General features: G+C 48.6%; 3 protein-coding genes across 9 annotated transcripts in view; 2 read left to right on the forward strand and 1 right to left on the reverse strand.

Annotated features, from left to right (window-relative positions):
• The window catches only part of LOC149371979 (P protein-like), a 299,148-nt gene extending 295,068 nt beyond the window's left edge, over positions 1-4,080 (forward strand). The window contains exon 10 of the mRNA XM_089566332.1: positions 3,910-4,080. Coding sequence (XP_089422458.1) covers positions 3,910-3,997 — 88 coding nt within the window. The 3' untranslated portion in view covers positions 3,998-4,080. The remainder of the gene's footprint in view (positions 1-3,909) is intronic.
• LOC149371982 (ankyrin repeat domain-containing protein 61-like) lies at positions 4,046-6,267 on the reverse strand. The gene has a single exon (XM_089566343.1). It carries the CDS (start codon positions 5,545-5,547, stop codon positions 4,141-4,143), a length of 1,407 nt encoding a protein of 468 aa, XP_089422469.1. The 5' UTR covers positions 5,548-6,267; the 3' UTR covers positions 4,046-4,140.
• LOC149371983 (protein cycle-like) overlaps positions 5,687-24,408 on the forward strand; it is a 36,488-nt gene continuing 17,766 nt past the window's right edge. The window contains exons 1-2 of one of the 7 annotated variants that reach the window (XM_089566337.1): positions 5,688-6,560; positions 16,872-16,956. The gene's annotated coding sequence lies outside the window, so the exon portion shown is untranslated. Of the gene's footprint in view, positions 6,561-6,625; positions 7,098-16,871; positions 16,957-24,408 lie in introns of those variants that run through there. The other 6 variants (XM_089566342.1, XM_089566336.1, XM_089566339.1 and 3 more) reach the window with 6 other exon arrangements.

The following is a 24,408-nucleotide window of genomic DNA, read 5'->3' on the forward strand; positions in this document are numbered from 1 at the left end:
TATTGGAAAACTGCAAGGTATTGATATGGAAATACTGAAATGGTCTATTCTTCTGATATGTAGTCAGGCCTTTCTTTTGTAGTGTTTCCATGGCTCGCATCGAGCAGTTAAGACTGCCGTAAAAAACCAGTGGAGAACGCTTTTGACGTTAGCAAATTCATTAATAACAAAAAAAAATGCAAGCCTGTCGACGCGAGATCTGCGGATATATTGTTTGTTATAGTGAATTCTTACAATATATGAAAAAAAAAATGCGTTCTTAAACTCTTCCCCGTTCAAAAATGTGATAGCCGCGGTGACCGAGGAAGGCCAACTCGTCGCAATCGCGACTGTACCAACAAACTCTCTAGAAGTATACCCGAAGAAGCGGCAATTTCCTTGGCGCTGACAAACCCGCGAGCGGAAGTGATTGTCGGCAATTCAAAAGCAGCCATTGGAAATTTCGCCAAGGGCAAAATATCTCCCATCTCACTGGGAATTCTCAAGAATTACCCGATAGACAGGAAAGACATAAAATTGGTTTAAGTACCTGCTCACTCGTCAAACCCGGGGAATAGGCAGCCCACGATAAAGTTCGATGATCTATTGGCCGAGCTGTGGATGCTAACTCGGGCGTCGAAATGACGAGAGGCGGCCTTAATGCCTATCGCGAGATTACGCAGTATTGCAGGCTAGGAAAGCTAATCTTCCCACCTCCGCATAAAACCCTAACCAAAGAACAGGAGGTACTGTGGAGACAACTCCAAGCTAAAACTCTCCCTAACCCCGCTGTCCTAAGCCATGTGTGCCCGTATAGCTTTAAACCGAAGTGCAGCAAATGCGGCGGCAAAGCCAGCGTAGATCACAGATTCTGGGAGTGTCCGACAGATCCCCACCGATATCGCTTCAGAGGCTCGCGCACCCGGGCCCGTGGGCGACCTTGCTACTCAGCTCCGAACTGGAAACACAAGTACAGGTCGTGACAAGAGCCCAATAGGTCGCCGCCAGTCTACACTGATCACTGTGGAGACTAGCAAGATCAACTATAATCCACTTCTTACTCAAGCCCATAATAACAGTTTTCCAGTCGCCGCGGTGGCTCAGTAGTTATGGTGCTCGGCTGCTGACCCGACAGACACAGGTTCGATCCCGGCCGCGGCGGTTTAATTTCGATGAAGGTGAAATTCTACAGGCCCGTGTACTGTTCGATGTCAGTGCAAGTTAAAGAACCCCAGGTGGTCGAAACTTCCGGAGCCCTTCACTACGACGTCTCTCATAGCCTGAGTCGCTTTGGCACATTAAACCCCATAAACCAAACCAAACCAATCCAATTTAATAAGTAGTGTCACCAACTACGAAGCGAAAAAGAAAACATATTCAACAGAAATTTTTTAACGGGACTCAAAATTTTTTCGCATGCGCTGGCTTCCACAAAACGCAAATATAAAATAAAATAAAACGATCCCACTAGTAGTATGCGCTACTTTCTCAGGTAAACACGAATCGACGACAATGCGACCAAGACACCAGCGCCTCGTCGATGAACGGTGTGGTTAGTTTTTTGCCATGAACATTAACCGCACAATTGCATAATTCTGCATCAGCCAATGCCCCCACTCCCATCCGCCGTGGTGTCTCTGTGGTTAGGGCGCTCGGCCGCTCAGCCGGAGTATCCGGGTTCGAACCAGGCCGCGGCGGCCACGTTTCTATACAGGCGAAACGCAAAAGGCGCCCGTGTGCTTTGCGATGTCAGTGCACGTAAAGATTCCCAGGTGGTCGAAATTATTCTGGAGCCCTCCTCTGCGGCATTTGTCCAGTACAGTGGCACACGGTACTGAACGGCACATTTGAAGTATAGGTATAGTATACGACGTCTGTTAGCATGTGAAAAAATTGAAAACTGGTTTTGAGGAAATGAAAGGTGTAACGCAGTGACTCTCTCACTTCTCGGTGGACACCCTCCGTGACGGGAGGGAGGAAGCTGGGAGTGGAAGAAGAAATGTCATGTAATGTCATGTAGTGGAGGGCTCCGGAGTAATTTCGACCACCTGGGGAGATCTTCGACGTGCACTGACATCGCACAGCACACGACTGCCTTTTTGTGTTTCGCCTCCACCGAAACGGAGCCGCCGCGGACGGTTTCGAATCCGAGTACTCCGGCTCACCAGTCGAGAGCGCTGAGCCAGCGCGGCGAGTGCAGGTGGCTCGTGGTAGGTCTGTGTCTCGCGTCGCTTTTTTCAGAGGGCTAAAGTACTACCGCATGAAATGTAGTGACATATAAAGCCTGATGCAACGGCGTACTCAGACGCGCCATATCTGTGCCCTGTTGGTCAAGGATACTTTTTTTGTGTGTCGCGCTTTGTCCCTAAAGAACAAATGGCAGTCGTTCTCCGTGGTGCAGCCACGCATTTAAGAACACGCGGACATGAATCTCGCGTATTGTTGAGTGCCCCGCAACGGAACGCTGTACGATTGCGACATTTATTTTATCTCTCTCGGCCGAGCTTCTGAGAAGCGCGGCCTAAGCGGTGCTGTTGGCCTTCAGCCAAGATAGCGGCGAGGCGGAGAACCGCTTGACAACAGCTTACGCCTCCCCGTACAATGTGTTTTTGCACCGCTCATATAAAGCAACAAGTCAGCGTTGCAGATATTCAGCCGCAACTCTGCAAGACGCAAAGCTTCAGCTCAAGGTCTCCAAAAAGAAAGTTTACATACCGGCGCCTCAGTGCTTTTAAAACCATTAAAGCGTATTTCTAAAATCTCAACGCCAAATCGCGTTGCTGACTTGTGCTGTGTTAGCTGTTTCAATTGTGCTGTGCAGAGATATCGTCTGCCAGTGAGGTAGTGTTTTGAAGACACTTTCACTGGAGTTGTTTTCTGCGTGTCGTCAGATGAAGCTGCACATCGAGGTTACCAAATACGCGAGGGCTGTCCAGCGAGTTCCGCTTGCTGAGCGTTTTCGTTAAATGGTGGAATGGGAAGATGTCATTCATGCCCCTTTTTCCAACGAGCACATCACTTTTTCATGTTATCAGCACCAGTAGCGACACAACCACCGACTTCGGTGCACTAGTCTCTTCGTGTTGTCGTATGTGATGCTTACTTTTGTGCCTGAACGTTACTGCCCAGACAGGGGCAGGGCATGAGTCGTGGCTGTCTCCCAAGATGAAGGGACACCTAAAGGTTGTAGCGCGCCACGTACGACCGAGAGGTCCCCGAAGCATTGTTGGCGCCGTCTCGCGGAGACTAGCGCGTCGCTGCTGTTCAGGACGCTGTCGACTTAAAAATGACGTGCCCCAGGGAAGGAGGACATTGCATAGTTTCATTCGAACTTTCAAGACTTAACAGCCCAGGAGGCCAAACTTTACATCACTCATCTATATGACGTGCAAAAGCAGCGGCCAATTTAAACTACGTATCCCCCACTCATGTGTAAGCTCTCCAGACAAGGGATAAAGGGCATGCGGAAGTCCCGGCATTCCAAAACTGTCTTAGTTTCACTTTTTAACAGGAATGTCTGGTTGAAGGCGAGAGAAGCGGGCACTCTTATTGAATGGTGCGTTTTCGCCTGGTCCTGAAGCCGTGCAAGTGCGCTTCGGTCAGTGTTTTCGGGCGTGTAAAGTGCTGTTGAGCGAAGATGCTTGCAATGGAGATGTCAATGTCAGACCAGATAGAGGCGCTAGTGGCTAAGTAAACAATCCGCGATATTGTTCTACTCCTGTCGTACTTTCTCAAACGGCCTTGGTGCTACGTTGCCACTTACGCAAATGTTTCTATCACCAACCTTAACAAGGCTTCGCCAGTAACACTCCTCTGCCGAGTATCCGCAGGGTCGCAAAACTACGTTGGCGAGAGTTATCGCTTCGTGGGTGCGCTCGGGAGCGGTGTTAGTGCGATGATGCCAAGCCGATTTCCCCGTTCTCGTTTCAGGATCGGCTTCCCCGTCATGCTGCTGACGACAGCGATCGCCTCACTGTGGCTGCTATTCTGTCACGTGTGGCTGCACTGGAACACCTAGGCTCGCCAACGGATAGCGACAATAAAATGAACAGAGGGCTCACAAGTGTTATATGGCAAAATAAGAAAAACGATATATTTTTATAGAGCGTCTTGTGTCTCTCTGGGTCCCAACGATCAGTCCTGTACACGGGTGGACGACGGTCACAGCTCGTAGAGCAGGTACCTCCTCAACACATTGGGCAGCACGTCCAGCGCGAGCACCTTCTTGACAAGCTGGGGTCCCACGCCCAGCATGCGGCGCACACACAGCCTGGCCTGGTGCTTGAGCGGCTGGGGCCTCGCGGCGAGCGCCACCAGGCCCTCCTTGGCCTCGGTGCCGAGCAGCAGCAGAGAGCGCTCGACGGCGGGCCGCGGACAGGCCTCGGCCGCCTCGAGCACGGCGTCCAGCGCGTCTCCCTGCAGGCCGCGCACGGCGCGCAGGATGCCCAGCGGGTCCTTGGTCTGCGGCCGCAGCACCACACGCGCCCCGTAGCGCAGCAGCAGCCGCACCAGGTCGCCGCGCGGCTCCTCCTCCTGGCCGCACAGGTACTCGCCCAGCGGCGGCTGCACCAGCGGCGCCCCGCCGGACTCGGCGTACGTCACGCCGTTGGGGTCGGCGCCGCGCTCCAGCAGCAGGCGCACCAGGGCCTCACGGTCGCGGCAGCGCTCGGACAGGGCCAGGTGCAGCGGCGAGCCCACGATAGGCGAGCCGGCGTTCACGTCGGCGCCGGCGTCCAGCAGCAGCCGTACGGCGGCCAGGTCGCCGCGCAGGATGGCAAAGTCCAACGGGCTCGGGTGCCGGTAGCCGGCCTCCATGCGCGCTTTGGCGCCGTTGTCGAGCAGCAGCCGCACGATGGACAGGTTGCCCGAGAGCACGGCGTAGTGCAGCACTGTGCGCCGATCGTGGCGCTCGGGCGCCATGGCGTTCACGTTGGCGCCGTGCTTGAGCAGCAGCTGGACGGCCTCGAGTCCATGTGGGTGGCGGGCAGCCTTCATCAGTGGCGTGAGGCCGCCTCGGTCGCGGGCGTCCGGCTCGGCGCCGTAGCGCAGCAGCAGCTCGAGAAAGGCCACGTTCAGCGGGCCCACCAGGTTGATCTCGGCGCCGAGGAAGTAGCGCGCGTTGGGGTTGGCCCCGTGTCGCAGCAGCATGTCCGCGCAGTCGTAGTGTCCGTTCTTGACGGCGAGCCGCAGTGGCTCGTCGGCCAGCGTGGCCCGCGGCGGGTTGCCCAGCAGCGGCTTGGTACTGTTCGTGAAGCAGACGCGCGCCCCGCCCTGGCGCACCAGCGTCTCGGCCGTGTGCAGGAAGCCGCGCTCGGCGCACAGGTGAAGCGCCGTGTAGCCCACGTCGTCCATGGCGTCCACGTCGCAGCCGCGCACCAGGAGCAGCTGCACGGCCTCGTCGTACTGTTGGTAGGCAGCATAGTGCAGCGGTCGCAGCCCCTGCGTGACCGGCTCGTTGACGCGCGCACCGCAGGCGAGCAAAATCCGCAGCTCGTCGAGCGGCGCTAGCCGAATGATGGAGTCGGCCAGCTCCCGCTGCAACGTCTGGAGACAAGGTGCCGTCGGCATGGCACGGCGTTCCTAGACGAGCGTCTGTTCCTTAGCCAGGTCTCAGCCAAAATGCCTCTGCGCGAAGCCGGGCCTACCGTCTTATTTCGGGCGGCACTTTTTTAAGAGCTCACGTGGCCGCGGTTGTCCGAGTTGCTTCCGGTGTGCCAATCGCTCTTGACCGCGGTTTGCGGCAACCGGGCGAACGGCAACCTTGGAGTCTCCTGCAAATAGCCTCTGGCGGGGGGCCACAGCCCGTTCCTGTTTACGGCGCAACAGCAGCACGTGAGCGACGCCGGTCCACGTGATTTCTTCGCGGAAGACGCCATGCTGAGGGTCAACGTCTGTTGCCAAGCGCACCCTCTCGAGTCCTGCCGCATGGCTGCGGCTATTCCGAGCGCGGCCTCGAAATTCGGGACACGGCCGTCGCCAGCTGATGACACCAGACGCCGCCGGTGGATGCCCCGTCCCTGAGCCCCGCACAAGAGCCAGCCGGTCGCAGCGGAGGGTGTCGTCTGCTCGAGCCGAAGCACGCATTTGTCCGACGCAGTTCTAGCACGGGAAAAAGAGAAACGTTACGTCGCCAATGATGTCTCTCCTCTCGAGAATTCAGGGAACGAACGAGGGCACAACACTCCGGCGCGCAAGCGCTGTAAAAGCGAAACACGGCTGCCGTCGAACGATATCAGCTGTGCGCGGCGAATACCCGTTTATGGGAAGGGCACGGAGATCTGCAAACGACCAAGAAGCTGACGGTGCTCTGAAACCAACTGGGTGTGCAGCCCGCGACGCCCAGCGGCAGCGCGGCGAACCCGCTTTCTACAGGTGCAACCAGATGGCAGCGCGTCTGCTGCAGCGTCCCACTTGGCCTGTGCACGTCGGCGGTCAGCTACCATCGCAGCTCACGTCAGTATCTAGTTTTGTGACGTGTGTTGTGTTCAGTATTCGCAAACACGCGGTTCATCCGTGGAGTGTACTCGAAGATCTCCAGAAATTGCCTACGTGCCCTACAGGATACATATCGGCCGAAATAGGTGAGTGCGGCTAGTCTCGCGGTGGGCTTTCCGTGCGCACGGTCTCCGAGCCGCGCGTGGCTCGATAGGAAAGAAGGGTGCTCTCCTGCCCGACTCTTGCCGGCGCATTGAAGGTCGCCACACCTCCCCCCGTAAGAAGCAGTAGGGCCGACCTTCGACCCTGCGAACGCGTTTGGCACGCGGAACTCAGACCGCGGTATGGACCGCCTGCTGCTTCGAGCCGCATGTGCGAGCCTCGAGTTTCCTGCTGCGCGGCTGCGTCACTCGGGCGGCCAAACTGAGCACTCTCGGCGCGCGTACCTCCCGAGCGCCAGCAAGACAGGAAAAACATGGCGTTTTCCCAAGTGCGCCGTGGCTCTGCGCTCGTCTTCCCCTCACCTGCGCTTCTCGGCGGCAACCTGTTTGTTTGTTTGCGTCGGTTTCTCCGTCGAGCGGCGGAGCCGTGCGCCACGGCGATCGTCCTGCTCTCGGCTTCTGCGGAACGTTGCCCACTGGATAGCCATCGGCGCAACGTAGCGGCTCGCCTGCCTAATCGTGGTGAGCTAGTGTCTGCATTTTCGGAGATCACCCTGGCCTTCGATGTGCAGTTTTTTTTTTTTTCTGTCGCAGCATAAGCTGCGGTTTCGGTGCCTTTCCACAGGATACGTTTTGTTTGCGGGCATGAATCGGCGGGGCTAACCTTGACCCCTCAATGTCCCTCAGTAGCTGATCGAGCGACGTCGGGACGCCACTTACTCGGCGTCGGAGCTCAAGGTCGTGCAGCTTTGTCATTTTTATGCACTTCGATCCGAGCGGCGTTGTTTCTATTCCCAACGCGCCTCCTCTAGCTGATCGGCCAGCGTTCAGTGACAGTCAGCGTTCGAAGCTGGCGCAGATAGAGCTCGAGCAGTACGCTCGATGGCCAACGGCGCCCCAAAGCATTCCGCTCGCTCAGGGAAAACGGCAGACTTGCGAACGATGAACTTCCTGTGCTCTGCGGACTTGGTTCTCACGCCACTTGTTCGACTCCGCTTTGCTGGTGATATGCGCACGGCCAGGCCGCGCTAGCAGGCCAGGTCAATTTGCGCAGGTTTGGTTTCTACGGCGAAGCGGATGAGGGCCGCGAGTGTCGTTATCCGCGTGGTGTAGTGTATCTCCGTTACCTGGCCGCCAGGACTGTGGTTTGGATGCTGCCTAGCCCGTTCATTCTGCGGCTAGGCAGGCCGTGGAGTCGACAGCCGCTGGCACGAAGAACAGCTGTGCGCGCCCAAGTGCAGAGCGCACCGCTCCCCTAGCGGTGCCAGATCCCCAGTGGCGTGTTGGTTATCTAGAGCAAACCCCCCTCAGGCGGGTACTTCTCTTTTTCTTTTCGTGCCTGTTCTTATTTTTTTTTCCTTTTTCCGGCGGTTTGCTGAAGGATAGAACGGCCTCCTCATTCGCTTCTGTTGAGGCGGCAGGAGACTCTGCGTTAAGCCTTTTTTCCCGAAGCTCGCTGTTGAGCGGCCGGCAAGGAAGTGGAAGCCGTCGCTGTTTTCTTTTTCCCCGCGCTCAGTCCTACCAGTGAAGTCTCTCTACGCGCACGTCCTGTGCGCTATGGGCCGCGAGACCGGCGTCCGCAGGCGTGGAGAAGCCACGGTCCTCAAGGTGACTTAATAGCCACCCGTGCGCCCGCTTTGATCGAGCACGGTCTCGCCATCTGCTTTGATAACAGATGTGTTCGTAGCGCTGTTTGCCCGTCCTGTTGCCCGGAAACTGCGGTGGTCCGGCGGCGAGCGATCAATGCGCACCCAGCCATTTAGCGCGCTACTCACTGGCCTTAGTCCGGCGCGCGCGCCGACTGAGCGCTGGGAGCAATCAGGCTTGCTATTGACACTCGGTGAATGGCTGTCTGATTAGCGTCCCGGGCGCGACACTCTAAATATACGCCGCTCGTGCGTACTGTCAATCCCACGCAGCTCGCTTTGCGAGAGGAAAATCGCGTTCGTTGACTTTGCTTCTGCGACACTTTTAATGCGTCTTCGGTTGAGCCGAGTGTAGCGCATTTGAAGACCCATAACGATAGGCTCTTCTTGCTACTGCTGTGGTGGGGAGCCGTACCGGTGTCTGAATTTTCGCGTGTTCACTGTGGCTGAAAGGTTATTTTTATGCTTACTGTCTTAAGTATTAATGTCAATCGCGCGATGCCACACGCGCAGCCATCTGCAGGCTACTGAGTTGGACACGCCTCACTCTCCTGAGAAATGTGTACTGTTGTCCCCATTCCTCGACTACATTGACGAGATTATGTGCTCACATGCACTGCTTACAATCAGGCAAAACTTCTTGCTGGCTTGCAACTGATACCAGCATTAACGAGAGCCAGAAAAGCCTCCTTGTTGAAAGACCGTGGAGTGAACAGGATTGCTTGAGCCCAGTGAAGATTCGGTAAACAGGGCTGGTGTGAGACATGCATATGAAATTAAATGTGGACATGTAGCACCAACTCTTAAAATAATGGCATTAACAAACTTGCTCTCATTTGTGCTATGGTATCTGTTAGTTCTGATAAGAGCACCAGCATAGTTAAAGGGACAGTGAGGAGAGCACTATTGATATTTTTTTTACAGCAAAATCCGATAGTTCGGCATTTCATGGCTTTGTTGCCACTTGGCCGGCAGCGAAAGATGCGTTTATTTCTAAGAAATTTGGATTCGAAGTTGAAAAAGTTTTTCCCGCCGCTCTGATTCAAACTTGGGATTCTCTTATGACGACACAGGACTAAGTGACGTGAAACATGACGTGCACATGACGTAACGCAGACTCCGTGATTTCCGCGGCCAGCAGTGCGGCCTGGCAGCAGCCGAAAAGAAAGCTACCACCGGCCGCACGTTGAAGGCTAATGGCTATTGCGGCCGTCGCTACCGTAGCTTCGTTTACGTTTGCACCGGCATTTTGCCAGCGCTACGATGGATCCCGTTCTCAAAGTCGTCAACGAAGTTCTAGCAAAAATAGACACCTTTAGCATACCGTGTACTTTGTTACCTTTAGCGGAATACCGGGAGCCCACCTATCGGCGGTGAGCAGGCGCTGATTGGTCACGATGCTGCAGGCGCGCGCGTAGCTGCCGGGGACGTGGCGCCATCTGGCGATGTCAAGGAGATTTGCGCATGCATTGGCTGCGCCTCAGTCATTCGTGGCTTCTCGTGTTCTAGTGTTGCTAGAACCTAGCAACACTGCTTTGTCCTATGACGTCATCACGCTTGTACTTGCGAGTTTGGCCTGTGGCGGCGATACCTGTATTTTGGTTCTTGCTCTTTTCTACGTTACAAGAGCTTTGTTGTCAGTATGAGTGGCGTTTTTGTAATCAGGAGCTGGTATTCTGTCGATACAGGCCAACTTCAATTTCTCCTCAGTGTCCCTTTAAGAAAGCTGATTTTAAGGAGCTGTACATTGCCTACTTTGTAAAGGTAATTCAGCGCCACTGAACTGCAAGTTCTTTTGCCATCAACTTCCTGTTACAGTGCAGTTACCCATAGTGCAGTTGACCTGTCAGGGATTCTGGGTACCATAAAATACACTGGTTCATCATAAAGCCTTTCTGCGTTGACGGAAATTTATAGCCATTTGTAAAGTTTTAAGTGCAAGGAATGTGTGGCTTGTGACAAAAACTTGCATGATGATGGTGGTGGTGATGTACAGCTGCACTTCGTATTGTATGCAACACAGCATTTGTGACAGCACTGTTTGTTTTACTTTTTGGCAGTATAATGCACTGTGTTACGCAATGCGAAACAAGTGATAACACTGCAAGGAGGCCTCTTCTTGTTGCTTTTGCATTGGGGCTCAAGTCGGTCAAGCACATCTATCTGTCTTGAAGACTGGGCTGTGACCACTCCATACGTGTTGCCTGATTGTGACAGTACAGTGCAGCAGTCTGCAGCCAGTTAATAAAAAAATGAAGTCTTCACCATAAAAAGCGCAAATTTGCTTAGAGCTCTTGAAATGAAAACTTGGCAGTTTCAGACAAAGTATTCTTGAAAAGAGTTGTGATGTCCTGGGTGTTAAAGGTTCATATGGGAACTATGAAAGGACTAGAATTTTATGCATATAAGAAAACTGAGAATTAATTAACCTCTCCCAACTTATCTTCTCCTAGCAGTTTGTCATTGGTAACATATTTTGTTAACTTCACCCACCTGAAAGAAACCTCTGTGAGATTACAGGATTTAATCCCAGCCACAACAGTGGCGCTTTGGTGGAGGCAAAATGCAAAGGACGGCTGTTTGCTATATAGTGTCAGTGCAGAACCTCAGGGGGTTGAAATTAATCTGGAGCCCTCTACTTTGGCGATCCTTCTCTTCCTGCTCTCTCTCTCTCCATCCCTTCCCTTAGAGCACTGTTGGGACAGTTACTGTACCTTTCAATTATTATTAGGGATCATTATTATTCTTGTTGCTGCAAATTTGCCGCACTGTCCATAAAAGTCATCACACATTACATCAAGGAAACTAAATATCTTGAAGTCTTCAGTGCTGGAAACTCTTTTAACAGACTTTGCTTGGGTACTTTGAGGCAAGGGATGGCATAGATGCATAACCTAATCCAATACGAGAAACGCTTGCAGGGGGACAATGTTGACTTGACGTCTCCCAGTCTACTAAGTTAGCCCACACAATCTTCCTAATGAGTTATTCAGCAGTGATTTCCATGTCAGACATAAACAAGAGCTAATGAAGTTTGGGCTAAATGGGGCCTCTGCACTTGAAAAACAATAGGTAAATTGTGCATTGAAGCTTCTGAACGATGCCAGGTCAGACATTGTGGTAAACCACCTTCTCAAGCAAAACGAACAGGTAGTCTAAGGCAAAAATTTTCAACATCTATTAAAAACTAGGCAATTAGGGCAATTCATTGCATCACTAGGCCACATAATCGCCACAATGGATGCCTCTAAAGTTACCCGTGGACAGCTTCATTCGATTCTTGTTCACATTAAAATTCGATTGCGTGGCTTGTGACTCTGGTGGCACTTGTTTGGCAGCAAAATATGTATTTCTTGCTGAGAATTTTGAAGTTTCAAATGTAATACCTTTTTCCCTCCATTCGTTTCAAACTTGTGGTAATGACGACGTTGAAAGAATTGTGGGCTCTGATTACTACCAACTCTGATTACCGGTTAAAAGTAGATGGTCATGTGGTCTAGCCTCAGATCTGTGAGAGGAAAGATACCCGACGTCACTGCAGTTTGTGAAAACAGCATAGGAGGACAACACCTGCATTTCATTTTTTGGTCTTTCTAGCTTATAAAAGCTTCCATTTGGGAGAAGTATCCCTTTTGCCACTAAAACACAGTAATCATTCATTATGGGTCAACCTCAGTTTGTCTTTATTGTCCCTGTAGATATGTACAAAAGCTAGATCACTAGACAAAGACAGTCCACCTCCCAGCATACTTACGGACTCACAAGAAGCTTGCAGAGACATCAGTGATAGCAGCATACCCCATAGCATCCAACAACATCAGCGAGGCAGTGAGGAGTTGTTTAGATCCCAGCTCACATGGATGTGCTTGGAAATAACAACCTCCCTGTCCCACATGAGTATTGGCTGGGCACTGGCCAATTCCACTGAATGGAATCTGTGTGCCGCACACCAACAGGGAGCAAGGATCATTACTCTGGCTAGCATTGATAAGAGCCTCACGCACACCTATCAAACGCCATGCAATAGACTATTTAATTTAAGTTTGATTTCATTTTGAACAAGTATTACAACCATGCCAAGATTACAACTGTAGGACAACGACCATGAGTATAGGGTCTCTCACAATGCATCCGTTGTAATGCGAAAGCATGATATGCCGCATTAGCACAAAAGCCAGCGTCCGCAATCTATGGCACGAAATTTGAAGGATATCAGAACATCTATTGACGCGGCACTGAATTTCATTTCGGTGCTGCGTCATTGTGGTCAACGCATCTTTACCTATGAACACCATGCATTGCTTGGACATGTGGATCAAGATTTTCACGCACCAGTGTCCGACCCTTGGCAGTTCCTGCATCATCATTCTACATCAACATGTGCAGAGTACTGTGCATTTGGACTCGGGTGGCGACACAGTTCAATCAAGGTATAAATGGGCCTCGCGCTGTCTTTGCAGTTACTGGGCACGGCAGCATCGGAAGCATGTCGCACATTAATCTGTTCATCTGCCTTGTGCAGTTCTACATGTAATGCCTTTGCATTCTCACATGTAAGCAGTTGTAACTGTCTCTGCCGAATTTTTTCCAGTAAAGTCTTCTGCTCCATCTTTTGTAGATTTGTCTAGCATTCACAAGTCATTGGCCGTTTAAACAGGTCACTTTAGAACATTTCTGTGGCCAGTGACTTCATGTGTATGCAGATGGCTCACCTAACTCCATCCACCATTTTATCAGGTTGTGGGGTTATTCAGGCAAGGTTTGCCATGACCAAGCTGAAAACTTTTTGCCAGGCTTGCTCAGCAGTTGCAGAACTCACTGCCCTTCATGCCCCTTTTGAGCACATTACGTGATGGCCCTCTGCAGTGGTCTGTTTTCTTTAGTCCTAAAGTGACCCACCAAGTCCTACGAGCTGCTCTTGGCTGCAGATCCAATGAGTAGCTAGTCACTGAAGTTCAAAAACTAAGTTACAGTGGCGCCATCAAAGGACACAGTATACTTTCGATTTGCGCACCAGGGCATTGTGACATCACAGGGAACCGCAGCACAGACGGGGCTGCTCGAAATGCCTACAATAGTAGTTGTTACATTTCTATTCCTAGCTCAGGTGTGGACGCAGTGGGTAGGCTTGAGACGCCTGTGCAGGAACTCGCGCTTGCATCATGAAAGTTTGGCCATTTCTTCAACTTGTGTCTACATCCCTGGATCCTACCTAGAGCTCTGTTTGCCGTCTCTCCCACTGCAATGTGAAGAAACTTTGCTATGGTGCCTATAGCTCGGCGTGACTTTCACAAACCACTGTTTATTTCTTACTGGTACGGGGGGGCAAGCCCGTTGTGCCATCTGGTGGTGCGGGCAGGACACTTACTTTTTTTTCCTTTTATAAGCCCTTTCTAACATAAGGTATGGGTGGCAGCCCGGTATGTACCACCTGTGCTTATGACAAGACGATAGAGCACATACTTTATGTGTGCCGTGTGTTTAGTGCTGAGTGTCGCAATATCTCATTCTGGTGCACATCGATTTCAATGTTGCAAACATTCCCCGCACGTCAATACCCGCTCCCTGCTTCACTAAGAAAATTTTGAGGCTTGTATTAGGTCATCTCGGGTCGTCTCAGGCATTTTATGAAAGGACTCATTTAAGTTGTTACTTCAGGCATTCGACACGTGTACGAGTGTTTTTTTAGTAATATTTGGAACTTCATCGCTCTGTCACGCAAAGCATTGTCCCTGGCCACGGACAGAGGTTTGGGTTCAGTTTGCACTTTTCGCTGTTTTAAAGTGGTTCCACTTGATGTTCAGAAAAGGCTTTTTGTGGAGGAGCGAGGGGAATAAGGTTTTGTGATGTGGCTATCAACTCAATATGTTTAAAAAACCCCTCGCCTTGATATTTTTTTTTTTCTGTGAGCATAGACTTGTCATTCGCACATTAGTGTAGGGTGGTAGCTGAAATTAAGTGAGGGAAATTGTTGCAAGAATTGAGTTTGCAAAAATGGAAACTTTTGCGAAAAAAAATGTTTAGGAAGTTAACCCTCTTCACGTTTTTCAGTACTTGGGACCCAATTTCCGTTTTTATGTTCTTGCTGTTTCCGCAGAGGACTGGAGCATGTGATGAATAAATAAAGAGCATAATTGTTTTACATATCGCAGGAAAAAAAAAAGACTAATCATTTTTACTTTGGTCCCTTAAAGAAATACGCAAGGGTGTTTTTTTTCTAGCTTGGAGAGTACCACTGACATTTATTGCACAAATGTTATTAGTGGAAAGGCACAAACCTCTAAGAGAGGGAGAGTTGTTAATATGCTTTTTAAGATGTTTTTCCCCCTCTTGTTGTGTTGCTGATCTTCACAAAGCTGTAAATTGGTAAATTTGAACAGGTAAAATGACGTACGCTGGGGCACTGTGTTGATGTATGTATTTTACGCGGTCAGTTTTCAAATTGTTACTACAGCTTCACACGGAGTCTGCATTTCTAAATGCTTTTCTGAAGATTCCCTAACTCTTTTCTGCAACACGGTAAACGCAGCATTAGGTACGGGAAAATGGCTGGCTGTTTAGCACTGCTAAGCACGAAATATTGTGCAAGAGCGCTGCGACACCACCTCCAGGTACAGGTGCGTATATAAGTAAACGGAGCATGCTATTTTGTTCTAATTGCAGTCGCACTTTCCCTATTGGAAATGAAGAGAAAGCGCATCAACGTCCACTGCCAGCATGCTCATACCATTACTGGAAATTGCAATTAGGAAACGCATGAAAAATATTTGAAGGCTATTGCGTACTCATTTTACTTATGTCCGCCGCCTGTACCTCCAAATGTGATTTAGGTGTCCACTGACCCAGGGAGCCAGTTATGTGTCTTTCCTTTCCTCAAAATCTGTGGTGTCTCTAAACCTTCCCCTGGTTTTGATAAAAGGAAAGTTGCATAACTGCCTCAATTTGCAGGTTGAGCCAGTTCCAGTTGCTATTCAGATGCTTCACACATTTGAATTTTGGAGTGAGTACATTTGTCAGGGCCTTGATTCTTACTGCAAGTAAAAAAGTAACATCAACAACACATGACCGCTGTATGCAGTGATGTTTTGTTCCTTATTGTTCGTGGCCAGTCCCATTCAGTAAGGAAGTGAAAACTACCTATTAGGCTCTTGTAATGTCAGCAATTGTCAATGAGCACCAGCAACCCTTGCCTCTATGAAGAGGGTTGTGTTTGGCGCAATTTTTTCTGATGCTTGAACGGAAACACGTGCTAGACAAATAGTTGTTTAATGCAGTTATTCCGGAAGCTGTGAACAGGTTATAAAGGCTTTAATTTCTAAGATACTCATGTTGCATTCTGGGGTTGTGTCACTGGTGTTGCGAACATTTATGTCAAATGGCGATGTATTTAAGGTTACAAATAGTAAGTCTGGATGTTTCCTGTATAATTTCAGAGGTGTTCTGTCTACATGCAGAGTACAAAATTTCCCATCTTGTTGTGGGCTTTCGGCAAACCCTCTCAAAAGTTGATGCAGCTATGGGGAAGTGCAGCATTTCATTTACTACTTCATGTGCGAGTCTATGTCAAAAACAACAAGCCTAAAGTTTTTCCTTTCTAGCCTTTTAGTGCAGCTTTTCTAGCGTCCGTGGAAGTCCTAAGTTTCAGTGGGATGAGGCCGAGATTTCCTCGTCCTCAAAAGATTTGAAATGCTGGTGATGCATAAATACCCACATGGCATCGGCCTGAAGCTCCATGGGCTCTTTGCTTTTGACCAAATCTGCATTTGGTTCGCTATAGCACTTCATGTTCTGTTCCCATGCTTACACAATTGTAAACAATGGATAAAGTTAGTCTTGTTTCAAACTTGGCTGTGTAAGCTATGTAAATAGTGCGCCCGCGTGAAAGTATATATCACTTTGCCGTGTTTACCCCATACTTCTTGAAGCCTCGATGATCATATTGACGAAAACATTGCACGGTTTAAAATGACACGTTTGATGTTACAAATCATGGACACAGCAGTTAGGTGTTCAGTTGCTGTACTCTCCTATTATAATTTTTAGTGGCGCTGGACTGCATTTCGGGCGGGGATGGAGTCAAGAGTGAATAGGTGTACCAGCTGTGTATCACTCCGCCATACGTCGCTGTTTGCGAGGTCTCCGTCAAGGGCACAGCTAATGAAGTGCAGGCCGTCTTCAGGCTCTGTACTTGATTGAGCTTTGTCATGTCAAGAGATGCTTGTCTCTCCTTTGGACGTATGTTGAACTACTTTTTGCTCACGGATGTAGCCAGTGTGAAGAGGTGCTGTAGCTTTCATAGTGCTGCGCACTGTATATGAAATGGAGTGAAGCTACTCAAGATTACTTTTTAATGTAACAAATATATCCACTACTCAAACTACAGCAGAGCTATATTGGGAGGCATTATCTTTCTCCTTCCTGTGCTGCATTACATGTTCACTCGCACTTTGTAGGCAAAAAGCAGGCAGTTGGTTTAGTTGTGGTTTATTTCTGTGTTCTGTATATCTGTCTGCCTGCTGCACGTTTTTTTTTTTCATCTTCCGTCACACTCGTGAGTTGTGAGCATGTATGAAATGTCAATTTTAGGATCTTTTGTGCACTACCTCTGTCTAGACAGCCTCTTGATCTTCACACTTTCTTGCTCATGCAGATGTTGTTACCAGTCACTGTTGTCCGGAGGCTGAGAGTGTTTTCTGACTGCCTGTTATAAGAAAGCAAGGAATACGTCACCACATGTAAGTTGGGTCTAGCTGCCTTATCTGTAGAAATGAGTGTGCTGTTGCATCGTTTTATACTTTGAACAGTGCTTTAATAGGCCACTGCTGCCTTACAACTTCAATTAGTTCTTTGGTCATTGTGCGCAGAGTAAAGCGCATGGAAAGTGGAGATCGCATTTATAATGACTGAAAGCTAATTGCATGTGCATTTGCTAACAGTGGCCACTGAAGCACACCTACCAATAAAGGTTTCCGAAACGTGGAAACGTGTAAAAGCTGATTTTGTTCTTTAGCTGATGTGTGCAGCCAAACAGAGTAGTTCACCTTGCACTTGTATTTGTGAGCTATGCAGTGCATCTGACGATAACAGGCTGTGCACCTAGCCGCAATCACGGCTCTGGTAGTTCCTGTTCTTATTTCACTGTTGCCACTTAGGCTAAGGTGTACATGCAAAGGGTTTGTTTGGCTCGTGACAGTTTGTCAAACATTTACCCCGTGGAATTGTGCAAGTGCTTGCATTGCAACAGGTTGCCAGCATCTGCATTCATTCAGAAAAATTTGTCATTGGTCACGTATGTCAACATAGGTGAGAGCGGATTGCATTTATGGCTGATGTAGGTTTAGCCCTCGGCCTCAACCTAAGGCTGATCATTGCTTGAGCTGCAGTATTTGGTTGGTTGGTGATCATGCTGGGAATAAAAGACAGCCCCCGTCAAAAGTATACAGCCCAAGGGGTTTGCTTCTGAGCTCTTTAGCGCCGCTCCCTGACACATCAAACAGTCCAAACCTTGGGAGGATTGAAGACGCAAAGCCATTTTTCTTTCGAGAGATTACAGTTGCTAAGCATGCAAACCGAGGCATGCTGCAGACCTCACAAGGAAGCCCCTTGGGCTGTATACTCTTGATGGGGGCTGTACATTTCAAAGCTTTAAAAGGCAGAGACTGCTATGTAGAGGTGATTGACACGCAGAGTAAAATGCGAAAGGTGGACAGCTTCATCGCTTGCTTGGATAAACATGGAGACAGTAGCAGTCAGTGTGGAGCTTACAGCCGACAAGCACTCGTATCGAAGTGCATCGTAGTTGCAACACACCCTCATGCCCAGGATCACATTGCACAATCTTGGTGATACACGGCCTTCTTAAGCCACTGTTACGTGCCTGAAGCTGCACTGTGTGTATAGAGTAGCAGCGCTTCATCCAGAGCAGACTCCACTTGTGCCTATGGGAAGATTGCAAAGGAGGAGGGGCATACGCACCTCCTTGTCAGAAAGTGGAGCATTGGCTGCTGCAGCTGGAACGAGAGTAGATATGAGGTCGTTGTAGATGTGTCAGCACAAGCAGCACACCCAATCGCTGCGGACAGAAATCTAGTTCTTTCCGGCTTTGGACGGCAAAGGAGATGGGAGGTGTAAAAGACCAGAGATAAAAATGGGATCTCTGTGTATGTGGGCTTTCAGGGTTGTCTCGCAATATGCCTAGGGGTGAGACAGCCTCCATCTCTGTGTTGCGGGAGACAACAGCTGGTGTACTTGTCGACTAATCGGCCAGGATTAAAAAAAAGTAACCGATAGGGAACGAATCTCTTACTCGAAAACGGTCTTGTGTCAGCTTTGCGTTTCATGTGTCTGTTGCCCCAGCTTGATTTGAGGTACTTGTCTACTTTGCTCTTACGTTTGTTGGTTAGAAAAATTTTCTCTAAGGCTAGTTATAGTTAGTACATAACGAGAAATGTTCGTTGTGGTGTCATATCGGTGCCTTCTATACATAGTTTGTTGCTAGGTGACTTTGTCGCTTTAATTTTTGCCACGTGCTACTGAAGGAAACTTATAGCTGAGCTGTGAGTGTTCATTTTTTTTTTTTTTTTTCAGATTATTGTGTGTGTGTGTACAGCAGAAACCACAATAGGACCTAATGTGTTTAGGTAGGGTCTGCGGTCACTAGCATTACAGTGTCTATGCATAACACCACTAAAATGCCATATGTGGCATCCCGCCTGCTTTCTTGCAGCCTCAGTTTCTTGTAGTTTCGTGCTCATACTGGGCTCTTGCTACAGCATGCCAAAGGGCTAGAATGCTGCTTGCTAAGCTTTTTTGCATAATATCTCCTGCTATAATCTCCATGTGGTTGATTATTAGGGTTGCATCCTCATTAGTGATTTGAAAGCGTGTTAATAGATACAGTGATTGCTACTAGTAGCCTTGACGCGTCAAGAAGTTCAAGTTCTGGTTGCTTGCACTGGCATCAATTCTCAGCTGTGAAGAGATTTGCCCCATAGATGGAAGAAGGTGAAAGGCACCATCAGGGCTTTTTCATATGGGTGCTGCTAGAAAACCGAAGGTTAGCCATACTAAAAAAAAAAAAGGCGAATAATTTGGCATGATTAAACCAAATGTACCGAAAGTTAGCCATACCAAAAAAAAAAGTGATGAATGATTTGGCATGATTAAACCAAATGTGAATTAGGTGTGCTAGCACTTCTGTTCTCACTTCGGTTTTGGTTCAAGTCTCTGTTTTCAGAAGGTCAAGTAGCCTTCAGACAATGATTGGCGAAATCAGTGAGTGGGGTCCCTGATGCTACGGCACTAAAACTAGGGCACCAAAACTGGAGGGGACTGAAGCTCGCCCTTAAGGGTTATGACACGTTAGCATTAATGGGTCAGTGCCCATATATGTAGAATTGGTCATTCTCTACTTTACATTAATTAATACATTCCTGGAAGTACTCCTCCCGCTCTGGGAGCAGTGGTGCAGCTGTTAAGTGATGCGCCACTGCCCTGAGATGGCAGGTGCTCCCAGAGGTGGGGCTTGTGAGTACCAGGTCGCTCTTCCCGAGCAACTCCTCGCGACCAATCATTAATTGAACTGCTACCTGTCATGGTGGAAAGTTTGCTCATAATCTGGTGGGCAGATTGTGGTCACGTCACAAGGTCATGAGACCCGGCTGGCCCACCTGCCACGTAGGTGCTGCACCTGGGTGACCCTGTGACATAGGCAACTGATGGTGCCAGACTGGGGTGAAATCACTGAGTGGGGGTTTTGTGCTAGCGGACTAAAAAACTGCAAAGAGAAAAAGCATTTGTGGAGCTCTGGGTTACAATGTGGTGCAGAATCCAACATTTTAGTTTGACTTCAGAGGTAGTTTTAAACCTTCGTGCTTCCAGAAAAGTGCACCAGTAAATTCAAAGCAGTGTGAGCTCCATTGCACGTTTCTCATACTCCTCTTGTGCTTGATGTCATCTGCATCAGTTACAGCAGCAGCTTGCAAAAGGCAGCTGAGAGGATTCATTGATGGGACTTGTCATTGCCTGGCAGCTGCTTTCTTTCAATTTTTCATTTTTTCACCGTCATTTTTTGCTGATCTCTATGTGACTGCATAAGTTCTGTGCAGGCCAGCTGCTTTGCTGTCTGGCACTATTCCACTGAGCTTTGCACTGTCAGTGGTTGTTCAGCAACGATATTTAATTACTACTTTGGTTTGGGCGAGTTGGTTCATTCTTAAAAGTATGCACTTGTGTAATGATGGTACAGGCAAACAAGGAGCACATATGACAGTTCATTGTACATATTGTCTCTGGTCATCGCAAAAGTATGTACTTTGACAATAATTATTTTAGTACAGGTTGGCACCGAGTGTAAGTCTAGTGGCTAAGTTAGCAGCTGCGCAAGGGTAAAATTGTTTGTAACTGCATCATATCAGCTCCTGTCTCGAAAGATGCAGAGAGAAACCTGAAGATCACAAACCTGTATTTTGGTATGCGCGTGTATTACCATCCGAGCTCATGGCCACAAGGGAGCATTGCAGCACTTTGAACATTTCGATTTTTTAGTGATTCACTCACAAACATACACCAGCTTGTATTAAGGCAATCAAGCAGTGGTAGTGTTTTGTTTTCGGAAGCACAGTAAAAGTTGTTGCGACTCCACAGTAGACGTGGGAGATGATGGCAGATTGAAAGGGATGCAGGAAAGTGGCGACAAGCATGTTTCAGGGCCCCTTTAAGTGAAGTTCTTGCATGCCACATTTCATCATCATCATCATCAGCCTGACTACACCCACTGCAGGGCAAAGGCCTCTCCCATGTCTCTCCAATTAACCCTGTCCTTTGCCAGCTGCAGCCACCATATCCGCGCAAACTTCATACATCGCATACATCTGGTTTTTACCTATGCCCAGTTTTCTCCTCACTGATTTTAGGCTACCTCCGTTCCTTAGAGCATGCTCAATTTTCTCCATGTTAAACTTTCTTATGTCGGCTACCTTGCGCTTATTTATTAATTCGATAGCTCTGCTAGTTCTATCCTGTCTGTGGAGTTAGACGTCCTCATGCTTTGGCGTTTCTTAATCAGATCTTTAGTCTCCCGAGATAGCTTGCTGGTATCCTGTCGAACCATCCTACCACCTACTTCTGTGGCGCACTCTGTAACGATAGCTGTAAGATTATCATTCATTGTTTCAACACTTTCAATTGTTTCAACAGTTAAAGCGGAAAATCTCTTTTGCAGCGACATTCTGCATTCCTCTACCTTCCCTCTTAACGCTAACTCGTTAATAGCCTTTCGCTTCACCAGTTTCCTCCGTTTCCTCTTCAAATCTAAGCTAACACGAGACCTTACCATTCTGTGGTCGCTACAACGGACCTTACCGAGGACCTCCACATCCTCTACGATGCCAGGTTGAGCGCACAGTATGAAGTCTATTTCATTTTTAGTCTCATCATTGGGGCTCTTCCACGTCCACTTCCTGTTTGCTCGTTTGCGGAAGAAGGTATTCATAATCCGTAAATTATTTCTATCTGCGAACTCTACTAATAACTCTCCCCTACTGTTCCTAGAACCTATGCCATAGTCACCTACCGCCTTGTCTCCAGCCTGCTTTTTACCTATCTTTGCATTAAAGTCGCCTATCAGTGCAGTGTACTGTGATTTTACTTTGGTCATTGCCGATTCCACATCCTCATAGAAGCTTTCAACTATCTGGTCATCATGGCTTGATGTAGGCGCGTAGGCCTGCACCACCTTCAGCTTGTACCTCTTATTAAGCCTGATTATGATAGCTGCCACTCTCTCGTTAATACTGTAAAACTCCTCGATGTTGCCAGCTATATCCTGATTAATGATGAATCCCACACCCAGTTCTCCCCTATCTGCTAATCCACGATAGCACAGTACATGCCCGCCCTTTAGTTCTGTATACGCCTCATCTGTCCTCCTAACCTCACTAAGCCCTATGACATCCCATTTAATACCGGCTAATTCTTCCAATAGCACTGCTAAGCTAGCCTCACTTGATAAGGTTCTTCCGTTAAACGTTGCCAGGTTCAGTTTCCAATGGCGGCCTGTCCAGAGCCAGAGATTCTTAGCACCCTCCGTTGCGTCACAGATCTGACCGCCGCCTTGGTCAGTTGCTCCGCATCCGCTGGGGACTGAGGGCCGAGGGTTAATTGGTTTGTTCATAGAAGGTTGTGGCCAAGTACTACACCAGGGTGGCCAAATCCTGTTCTGGTGTTCTCCTCCTCATACTCGTACGACGTGAGCATATCATCCCTCAAATCTCAGTCAGGTCTAGCTAATCTTTCTAGTCGCCGTCGCATAGCCAGTCTTGTCCTGTTTCACAAGTTCTTTTATTCACCACTAAAACAAGAACCATACATTTCCGCACTTCCACAACGCAGGTCCCATCGCATCGGTCATTCTCTTCAAGTTTTGCGTCCACGTGGCTGTACCACTGTTTTTGCCAACTCATTTTTTTCTCGTGCAGCAGCTGACTGGAACGGCCTTCCCCATAATATTGCTGCCATAACATGTTTATCATCATTTTCAAGCACTGTTGATTCCTGCATTTTGTAAACCCCACCCCTTATGTAACACCTTGGAAAAGGGTCTTTAAGGAAAATAAAGTGAAGTGAAGTGAAGTGAAGTGGTGAGGAAGTGCGTTGTCGGTTCTGGTCACCGAAATCAGGCCGCACTCCAAGCCTGGTTATGCAATTCCATCGACACGCGGAGTTTCTTTTTTTCTAATCCGGTGGAGAATTGCGTGGCACCGGGATTCGAACCCCGGTCCTCTTGCACGCGAGGCCGATGCTCTAGCTCTACGCCATCGCTGCATGCAACATTTAAGGGGAGCTATACAGCTACTGCTGTATGGAGACACACAATAGGCTGGTTAGTCATAATTCATCCTAATGGGAGCATACATAATGCAGTATAGTTGGTTGCCAGCTGCCCAGCTACATGTTTCATATTCATCAATGCCAAAGTTTTGTCTGTCCTTACACGCAAACCCACACAGTCGTAAGGTGTTTTCCCATGCCCCCATGGTAGTGCAGTTGCAGGTCACCAATGAAGTGGCCTGGGGAATTTCAAAGAGCGGTCTTTGGCGACCCATGTTCGTGTTGCATTGCTAATTGCACATTGAGTGGGGAGATTTTTTGCTGTTAACACGGTCAAGAAATTTTGCTTCATCTTTGGCCCTTGTTGCGTGGCACCATGTGATCGAAGTAGAAAATGCGCTGTTGCTTTATCTGGTGTTTGCAGAGGGAGATATCGGCTGGAAGGCGCCATCCTGTGTATCCAGGGCTAGGCTTGAAGCCATTTGATAACATGGCACTTATCAGTTTTATTTTTCATTTTTTTTTTTTCCAATGAGCATGTCTGTTTAGGGCACATTTTTTTTTTTTCCGAGAGGAACTCTTCAGAATGCTTGTAGGTGCGAAGGAAAAGATTTCTGGTCAGTTATCTAATCTGAAGAGGCAAAGTTTGAAGCCTGCACTAAAGGCCAAAGGCCAACATCATCAGTTTTGTGCTGCACAATTGAAGGACGTTTTATTTTCAAAGCTAGCAAGGCTGTTCAACAGGTAGGGTCACTAATATCTGGTTGTCTTGGCTGGAACTAGGCTACGTCTACAGTAGCCATCTTAAAGCTTTGATCATTTGCCCTCTTTACTCTGGATATAAAGCATTATGCTTGCTAAGTTGTAATAAGTACAGGCTTGTCTTGCAGAATTTGAAGTTTTGGTTACCTGGTGGTGGTTTAGCCATCTATGAAAGATATCTCTTGGTCATTTACCTAACTTTCTATGAATATTGTAACTCCAGAAGTTTATTATCAGCAACAATAAAATATGAACAAGACAGTTGAAGTACTTAACAGCAAAATAAGACCTTAGGTGGAAGCTCAATACTAGCACAGGTTAATTGAACTTTGAAGGCACGAAGACTGTCGTTTAGAAGTGTTAATCAACCTCCCTTGTATTTCTTTTACACGAGATATGTTTGTGTTTTGCTGGCATTTCAGTTCTTTTGTTTGCATTTTATTCATTCCTGAAAGTTCAGTGCTTTAATCTTCATATTTAGTTTCGAGGTAGGGTTCAACTCATGGGAGCACGGAGATCGCAACAGCATGTAGCTTTCTCTTAATCCTCCTCTCATTTGCTAGTTTGCTATGGTGCTGCTGCTGAGGTTTAAGTTT

This window comes from Amblyomma mixtum, chromosome 1, assembly GCF_055824585.1.
Source record: "Amblyomma mixtum isolate Tamu chromosome 1, ASM5582458v1, whole genome shotgun sequence".
NCBI lineage: Eukaryota > Metazoa > Arthropoda > Arachnida > Ixodida > Ixodidae > Amblyomma > Amblyomma mixtum.